Here is a 10,035-nt window from a genome sequence, read left to right as displayed (position 1 = left end):
AGATTTGGGTGGGGACGCAGTCAAACCATATCAGTTGACCAGGCTGGTCTCAGGTTCCTGGCTTCAAATGATCCTTTCGCCTCAACTTCCCAAAGCGCTGGGATTATAGATATCAGCCACTGTCCCCAACTTAGGAATTCATTTTAAATGCCTTCCAGTATTGTGCTGCTGCTAAAAATGCAATTCTAAAAAGTATACCCAAAACACCAAAAATATTTATGCAATATAACATTAATTAACAAGAGAAGAATTCAAAATATACACACTATAAATATAACAATGTAAAAAATATATGCAGGTGGGAGGTAACAAGTAAAAACAAACTGTACTGGAGTAGGGCGACTTTAAAAATAAAATCTCTTATTTCCTACATTAGTTATTTGCTACAAATGTTCCCCACCCCTCGCCCCGGGATTAATCATCAGTAGGTGGAAGTTTGTAGAAAAACATTTAATATCCACAAAATGAACCACAAATGTGGCTAAACATGCCAGCTACATGACTTTTTTTTTTTCTCTGACACAAAGTCTTGTTCTGTTATCCAGGCTGGAATGCAATGGCGTGATCTCGGCTCACTGCAACCTCTGCCTCCCAGGTTCAAGCGATTCTTCTGGCTCAGTCCCGAGTAGCTGGGACTACAGGCACATGTCACCACTTCTGGCTAAATTTTTTTTTTTTTTTGTATTTTTAGTAGAAATAGGGTTTTGGCATGTTGGCCAGGCTAATCTCGAACTCCTGACCTTGAGTGATCTACCCACCTTGGCCTCCCAAAGTGCTGGGGTTACAGGTGTGAGCCACTGAGCCTGGCCTACACGATTGCTTTTCAAGTGAAATGTTTTAACATGTTAAGAGGTGAAGCACAAAAGTAGTAAATCTGTTGGTTAAACACTTTTGAATATTATTTGATTTAAACATTTCTTTTGAATGGCATGCAAGAAATGGCTTAGGGGTTCTCAGGACTGAGGAATCAGGATGGGAACTTTGATAAAAGGGACCTTAGGTCGAAATCCATTGTTCTAAAACAAGGTGCTTTCCTGGCATGGGAAGCAAATGCTGGGTTTTACAAGACCACCAACCGGGGCAGTGCCTTTCACTTGGCATTTATCTACTGTGGCAACAAGCAGCAAGGTCATGATAGGGTTCCTGGTGGAATAGCCTTGCTATTTGGAATAAAAATTCCCACAAATTACCTATATATCAAAGTTATCCACTAGCTAATAAACATGGAAGTTTTCTAGCAAATAAAGCATGCATATCACAAAGTCCTTTCTTTAAAAGAAAACGCAAAGAAGAGAAAGAGAAAAGAAGCTGATGAGAGTGAAGCCTGATTTAGCAGATAAGTTTATTCGACATAGTGCATGATTCAAAGCATTTGATATTCCATAGCCAACAAGGTTTCCTATTCCCTATTACAAAATACCGGATACCCTGAATATAGCTAATTCAAGGTCCTCATTCCTTTTACCCTATACCTAGAATTAAACAGGTTTCCCCATTTAGCACACATTTCACATTCACTGAAGGCTTTGGGGAGAGGGGCAAACAGAGCTTATGACTGCCCCTCTGAACCAAAGGCACTTAATGTTAAAAGATAAAGCACAGTAGAGTCACCCCACAGACATTCCTGTGTGTTCAATGGCTGAACTTCAGCATACCATCACTGGCCCATGTGGGATTCATCATAACGATGTAAAAGACACTGATTTCCTTGGAAAAACAAAGTGCAGTATGAATATAAAGGAGTCACCACCATCCCTTTTCTGAAAATAATACATAAGAGAACTCTTACTTTACATGATTAGTGTCACTCAAGGTTCACACATGGAAAAAATAGCTAAAAAATAATCTATCATAAATTCTCACTATGAAGTCACAATAGAATCTGATATCCTCTTTAGAACTGATGAGTTGGAGAGAAACCCAGAGGTCATGCTGTCCATCCCCTCATTTGATAGGGGACGGAACTTGAGGCCCAGAAAGGTCAAGTGTCAGACCTGGGGTCTAACCCCTGTGGCAGAGCCTGTGTAGGATGCGGGCCTCCTGAAGCCTAGGTCAGGGTTCCCTCCACTCCCCTTCTGCTTTAAAAACTCTCAAAAGTAAAATATGGTGATGATCTTCAAAGATGCACCACACAATAAAGCACATGCACTGACCCAGGTCAGCGATTTGGTCTCACAAGGCGGTTCCTTTGGCCGTTGGGCAGGTATGTAACCCACCTCAGGGTGGGAATTCTTTCCATGAGATAGTTCAAAGTTCTGAGGGAAGCCCAGTGTAGGTCAGACATGACTCCTTCTTGGATTGGGAAAATTCTTCTTGGTTGTCAGTCCATGGTGGGTAGGCGGTCGGCCGCACAGCGGAATCCCAGATTCGAAGCAGAGCTATCAGGTGTGTTCTGGCTACGAGCAGCACAGCGATACCTGTAACAGTAGGACTGTGCAGAGAGAAAAGGCAAGGTAAGTGCTACTGGGACTCTCGGCCGAGGGCTCTAACCTGTCAGATGCAGGTTGCACAAAAGCACCAGCTGCAGATAGTGCTTCCCCACAACCCTGGCTGTATGGATACTTCACATGTATGCACATTCAAGGGCAGCACATTCAAGAATTAACCACATATTTTCCAACGTCCTTTACCTTATAAACGTAACACAGATATAGTACAAAGATGTTCCGCATTAGATAGAACAGCAAAAAAGAAAAACGTGAAAACCAATGATTGCCTAAGTTTAGGCACATCCATATAACAGAAAAGCAAGCAGCCATTGAAAGTCATATTTTTACATAATATTTAATGACACAGGACTTCTTCATGACAAAATGTAAAATGAGGCCAGGTGCACTGGCTCACACCTGTAATCTCAACATTTTGGGAGGCTGAAATGGGAGGACTGCTTGAGGCCAGGAGCTCAAGGCCAGCCTGGGCAACACAGCAAGACCCCATCTCTACAAAAAATTAGCTGAGCATGGTGGTGTGCACCTGTAGTCCCAGCTTCTCGAGAGGTTGAAGTGGGAAGATCTCTTGAGTCCAGGTGTTTGAGGCTGCAGTGCACCATCACTGAGCCACTGTGCTAAAGTCTGGGTGACAGAGCAAGATCTTGTCTCCAAAAAAAAAAAAAGTTAAATGAAAACGTCAGAATATAAAGCTGTATATGTGGTATGACCTCAGTGTAGATAACTACATATGCCAAGAAGAAAAGACTGGAAGGTTCTGAATGCACCACAGTGTGCACAGGAGTTATCCCTCAAGCAACCTGAGTTTCATACTTCCTATATGAAATCTATGCAGTATTCCTATACAATAAGAATTAATATATATTAATTTTTTAAATTAATAAGTGATAGATGGCCACTGAAAAAATATTAAGAATAATACTAAGATATCATTTAATATCTAAATAATATTTATGATATCATTTACTATCTAAATCATATTTATGATCTAATACCAGTAGATTGGCAAAAAATTAAACAATAAGCCTAGGAACATCAAATGTAGGAAAGGCTGTGGGACAACATTGCTTTTTAAAAATGTGTTGCTTTGGGAGTTTAAATCATAGTAATTAATAAAGCTATACAATGTTGTGTGCAGTTTGTTTTACATCTGTGTTATTAAATAAGAGCCGGGCACAAGTATACACATGCACACCAACACAGACCTTCAGCACCTAGTACACACCAGACATGGGGCTAGGCATCTTCATCTGTTACGTCATTGGATTGTAACAGCCCAGAGAAACTCAATGACTTACCCAAGATTGCACAGTCATTAAAGAAAGCAGAATTCCAGCTCAGGTCTAACTGTGGTGTGCTTGCTTTCCTGGCAAGATTCTACACTCCAGAGGGAAGGTTATCACAACTCATGTCTTCTTTCCCACTGCCCAATACACAAGCCCTGCATGCACTTGTACGCTTGCACAAACATAAGACAGCCTAACGCACATATCCCTGCCTACCTAGCAGGTATTCAGTGATTAACCACAGATTACTTCAAAAGCCTCCACATGCCAAAAATAACCACGCATGAAACTCTTGTGCCCTAGGATTGTTCTCCGATCCAAAATAACGGAGAATAAAAATAAACTAGTCATCCTGTGTGCCATGAGCATACACTATGAGTTGGCCCAGTACAGCTCAAGTCTCCGCAAGCTGGTGAAAGAAGTTTCACAAAGAAACGTGTGGAATAACTTTAGAATCTGTGCAGAAGCGATAATTTGGAGTCAGGGGGAAGTCAGCATGCAAAAGGTTTTTTTATTTTTTAATTATTCTCCTTTCTCTCAGAAGAATAAAATGCTTCTTATCTTTATGAAAAGTATCTCTAAAGTTGACACAGAAATTCTCTGGAGCACTTCTACTTTAAAAAGAAAGACACAGTGCTTTGTCTTCTACAGATAGTGAAATGATAGCAACCAATTTTCTAATTTGCCTTGTGGTCAGTGAAGAATATGACATTAGCAATTCTCAGGTAGACAGAGGGAAGATGAATTTAAAACGTGCTTGAAATAATTGATAAATTGATGGCATCTCCTACTATGTGTGATCTACATGCAGTGGAAGCTCTCAAATGACTAGAGGTGACCATGCAGGAAGACACAGCAAAAGCCTCATCCCATGCAGGGCCTACTCATTGGGCTGCTGTGAAACAACAGTGCTTTGGTATTTCCAGAACCAAGCTCCTGTGGATAATCCAGGGCTCCATGCAACCAAGCATGTGTGGCCAATTCCACACCGCAGCAAAGATCAGGTTCAGGGGGAGCGACACAGACGACATGACATTCTTGTCCCATAAATGTACACACATGACCAAAACAATGAAGTGTTTCCTGATTGCTCACTCATTACACCCACAGAAAAGATCAGAGTAGAATTATGTTCCTGTCTTGCTGGAGATCTCAGACTGGTTGAAGAAACAGACTATACATCAAACAGCTACAAACCATGTAGGGGTAAACAATTTCGAGGTAATTAGTAATTCAGGTGAAGGAGTTGTCCCTTGTAGAATGCCACAGATTTTAGGAAAGACTTTTTTAGAAGGCAAAAATTGATGTGGATGAGATTTCCATGATCATGGCAGTGGTCCTCAGACCTCAGCATACATAAGAATGGCCAATACAGCTTGCTTAAATCCATGTTCCTAGGCCACACATCCAGAAACTCTGATTCAGGAAGTCTAGTATGGGGCTCAAGAACCTACTTCTAACAAGTTTCTAGGTGCTGCTGATGCTACAGGCCCATGGGCCACACTTTGAGTAACACTGGTTTATAGGATTTAGAAGGGCAAGTTGAGAGGATAGCAAGGCCACAGCCTGATAATATCAGAGCATGGTTTAATTATTCACAGAATATATAAGAGCTTACAATATGCCAGATGCTATTTTAGGTATGACGGATACAATCAGAACAAGACAAACAAGATACCTGTTATCAGGGAGCTGACATTCAACAGGGAATTGTCAGACAATAAATCAACCAATACATTCAAGCTGTTTTCCAGGAGTAGTCACCTCTGCAGGAAGGAAAATAGGGAAAGAGGACTGAGAGTGACTGGGTAGCTACTTTAGATAGGGTGGTGGTCTGGAAAGGCCCCTCTAAGATCACATGTGGGCTGAGTTGCTCAAAGATCTGGAGCATGAGAATTCCAGGCATGAGCAATGACTATCTTTGGGGTAACTGGCTTCCTCACTAAAACAACAAAGGTATTAGCCAGCTTCTAAGTAGGTCTTAGAAACCTTGTGTTCAACTGCAGGAAGATGGTAATACCCCTGCCAGCATCTGAATGTGGATATACAATTGCTGCATAAGTGGGAAAGTTAAGAAATCTCTCTGGTGATAGGGCATAGGACTTAGGTTTTTGTTGAACGGCATATTTCTACGTGTCACTTATCTCTTAAATTATATCAGAAACTATTTTAAAATAAGTTGATGCTCATATGCCACAAAACCTAGCATATAACAACTCAAATGAACTGGTGGGACCTGCCCAAAGCACTGTGTTGAGGATTCTACAGCTGTGACACAGGACAGTAGAAAAGAGATATATAAGAGATTATTCCCAGGGCTGTATCTGAAGACCCTGGTATATACAGAATAATTCCATTCTTGAAAGACAAAAATTAAGTTTGCTGGAATACTATCAATTGTTTTCTTTAGGAAACATAATGATTTCATTTTCATTTTGATCTTTATTATATATTTTCTAATTTCTATGCTATGAAAATGTTTTCTTTGTATAATAAAAAGTTTAAAATCAGTGCTTCTCCCTTCCCCACCACCAAAAGTTCTTTATTAGATCACAGCAATCCCTGACACTGTCCATTAAGCAAAATGACAATAAAGAATTAAACCCTAAAAAAGCAAGACTCACTACAAAAGTTAGTATCGAGAGGTCAGAGCCATCAGTTGAGAAAACAGTCAATTCACACATCATTCCATTTCAAATGCACTCATTCACTCAGCAAACATTTATTAATAAGTCGTTCATTTTAAATTCCAACTAATAAAGCATATAATTAAAGAGGTAAATGGCCTCATTATAAATGTCCTCATTGCTCTTTCTTTTTTTCCAACTTTATTTTTAGCACCAAAAGTGGTTCTTAAGGATGTGAGGTCTAGGTGGCTGAAAAATGGGTCATTCTATTAATTAAGAACAGGGCAAGTGGGAAGGACCTGTTTTAGTCCTATTTCATCAAGATGGCTAATTACTGTGTGAAATTGATCTCCATGTCTGTGCTAAGAATGTGATCCTGGACTTGGGAACAATCCATTTAAGATAATGACTTACCAGCCTTGGGGCTTCAAAGTCAAGTGGAACAGCAATATGGTTTTTATGAGAGGAAGACTTTTAGGGACAAAGGGCATTTTAAAGATAATTGTAGCTCATGTTAAACAAAATCATTATTGAGAACTCCACAACAGAAGAGATGTCTCAATTTCCCATCCATTGCACTTGCCACTGACACTAGACCAACTCCTTTCGCTCTTCATCTTGGCAGGAAGGTGAGGATTTCCTCAATGTTGTAGGCTGAGCTAAAGACCCAGAGGGATTAATCTAACAACATCAACAACAACGAGTATTTCTTGAGTACTTACTATGTGAACTATTCTAAGAACTTCTTATGTATTAATTCACTTGATCCTTTCAACAATCCTATGAGATAGGCATTATTAGTATCTGCACTGTATACTTGAGGAAAAATTGAGGCACACAGATGTTAATAGTGTGCCTAAGGTTACATGGTTTATAAATGGTGGATCCAAGGTTCCAGCCTATGCAATCTGATTCCAAAGTCTGCACCCTTAACCAGATGACATGTTGCTTCATAGTTTTTCTTTCTGTGCCCCTATCTCCTTCTTGAAGCTATACTTTGGATAGATTTTCAAAAAATTATGAATGATCATCAGAACTAACTTTAGCCAGGCAGGCTGGGCATGGTGGCTCACGTCTATAATCTCAGCACTTTGGGAGGCCAAGGCGGGAGGATCACTTGAGGTCAGGGGTTCGAGATCAGCCTGGCCAGTTTGGTAAAACCCCATCTCTACACAAAAAGTAGCCATGCGTGGTGGCACACACCTGTAATCCCAGCTCTCAGGAAGCTGAGGCAGGAGAAATGCTTGAAATTGGGGGGCGGACGTTGCAGTGAGCCAAGATCATGTCATTGCACTCCAGCCTGGGTGACAGAGTGAGAGTCTGTCTCAAAAAAAAGAATTTACTTTAGCCAGGCAAACTCGTGTTGGCCCATGATCAAAAATAAGTTATCATCTAAGCAAGAAAATGTTTTTAAAAATGAATTATAACATTATTCTTTCTATTGATTTTTTTCCTTTTATTGATTTTCACCTATGCCATAAACATTGTTTTTGCCTGTCTAGTTGGGAGTTTATTAGTCGGTTCCTTCTTCAAAAAAGAAGAGGGGAAATAATCTAATTACAATAAAGATGATGCTGATAGGAGCAACTAACTTTTACTGAACCTTTACCACAAGCTAAGCACTGTGCCAAGAACTTATATATGTTGGTTCATTTACTCTTCACCAGAACCTTATAATGGGTATAATTATAGCATGTTATAAATGTGAAAACTGAGGCTTGGAAAGATTAAGTAATTTGCCCAAGGTCACATACCTGGCAAGAAACAGATATAGAACTCCAATCCAGATGTAATTCCCTAATTCACATCCCAATAATTTAGTAAAAGCTGTCACTCTTAATCTACTGGAAAGGCTAAGCACTCTGAAAATAATTCACAATCAACACTGTGCTATTTTCCTGACCTTACAGATATAATCAGACTGATGTTAAAGACCAACCTAATAAACAATTCACTTGACCAAGATCCTGGAAGTGCCATTTTTCTATGGAAAATCCTGTGGATCCCACTCAGTTTTGTCACTCTGCTATTCTCCTCTTCTAAAATGTTATCCCCATCATATGGAACCTGACTAAATTAAAACAAATCCTTCGGGTAAGCTAAGAAAAGATAAAAATGCATAATATAAACTTTAAATTAATACTAAAATTATAAAACAAAGAGTTACAGCTAATAAGCATTAAGGAGAGAAAATGGGGTGATAAAAAGTATGCAATCAAAAGGAAGAAAAACAGAGAACAAGAACAGGTGAGACAAAGAGAAAAAAAAATCAAGATGGCACATTTCAACCCAACCATATCAAAAACCATATTAAATATAAATAGTCTAAACACCCAAAGAAAGGCAGAGATTATGCCAATAAATACAATAAACCAAATGAAATGGACAAATTCCTTAAAAGATACAAACTACCAGAATGTACTCAAGAAGAAGCAGATAAGCTGTATAGTCCCACATCTATTTTAAAAATTAGGCCTATAGTAAAAGAAAAAAAAATCGGCATACTGGCTCACACGTATAGTCTCAGCCACTAGGGAGGCTGAAGCAGGACAATTGCTTGAGTTCAGAAATTTGATCCTGTTTTCTAAATTAATTAATTAATAGTTAAAACTCTCGGCCCAAATGCATTCACCAAGGAATCCTATCAAACATTTCAAGAATAACACTAATTCTACATAAACTCTTGCAAAAAATGTAAAATAAGTTAATATTTAACTCAATCTATGAAGACAGCAATACCCTGAAACCAAAATCAGACAAAGATATTACAAGAAAACACAGAATAAACTAGATGCAAAAATACTCATAATTTTTGCAGATCAAATCCAAAATGTATAAAAAAGATAATACATCATGACTAAGTGGAATGATATGTATCCCAGGAATGCAAGGATAGCTTAATATTTGAAAATCAATGTAATTCACTATATGAACAGATAGAAAAAGCAAAATCATATTATCATCTCAATAGATGCAGAAAAAGCACCCAGCAAAATCTACATCCATTGCTGATTAAAAAAAAAACTCACAAAAAAATAGCAATGGAAAAAAACTTTCTCAAGCTGTAAAGGGCGTCTATGAAAAGCTATTGCTAACACATAACTGATTTTGAAAAACTGAATGTTTATTCCCTAAGATCAAGAATGAGGTATGAATGTCTACTCTTATCATTCCTATTCAACACTATACTGAAAGTTCTAGCCAATGACATACAGCAAGAAAAAGTTATAAAAGGCATCTAGATTAGAAAGGAAGAACTGTCAACATTCACAGATCATATGATCACCTATGTAGAAAATATAATACAATCTACAAAAACATTACTAGGACTAATAAATGAGTTTTGCAAGGTTGCAAGATACAAGATGAACATACAAAAATCAGTACCATGTAAGCATACTTAATAAAGCATGTAGGAGGTTAAAAGATATTTTTAAAGAATCTACTGGGAAGCTTATAAAAATGTAGGTTACAAGTAAGCTAAAAATTATAAACATGAAAGTAGATACATTCATATGCATGGAATTAGGATAGTTAATGTTCTTTACTTGCTTAAAATGTTTTTTACAAGCTTCTGTTACCCCATTTATTCTTGAAGAAAAATCTTCTGGTCCTCGATTACTTAGAAAGTAAATGGATTCTCAATTTAGAAAAGTGCCATATGTCAGAGACATA

At 38.4% G+C, this 10,035-nt stretch overlaps 1 protein-coding gene across 1 annotated transcript in view; it reads right to left on the bottom strand.

Annotated features, from left to right (window-relative positions):
- Positions 1-1,323: 1,323 nt before the first annotated feature.
- SUMF1 (sulfatase modifying factor 1) overlaps positions 1,324-10,035 on the bottom strand; it is a 104,227-nt gene continuing 95,515 nt past the window's right edge. The window contains exon 9 of the mRNA XM_007985056.3: positions 1,324-2,431. Coding sequence (XP_007983247.3) covers positions 2,321-2,431 — 111 coding nt within the window. The 3' untranslated portion in view covers positions 1,324-2,320. The remainder of the gene's footprint in view (positions 2,432-10,035) is intronic.

Source organism: Chlorocebus sabaeus, chromosome 22, assembly GCF_047675955.1.
Source record: "Chlorocebus sabaeus isolate Y175 chromosome 22, mChlSab1.0.hap1, whole genome shotgun sequence".
Taxonomy (NCBI): Eukaryota; Metazoa; Chordata; class Mammalia; order Primates; family Cercopithecidae; genus Chlorocebus; species Chlorocebus sabaeus.
This window is presented reverse-complemented; position numbering and strand designations above follow the sequence as displayed.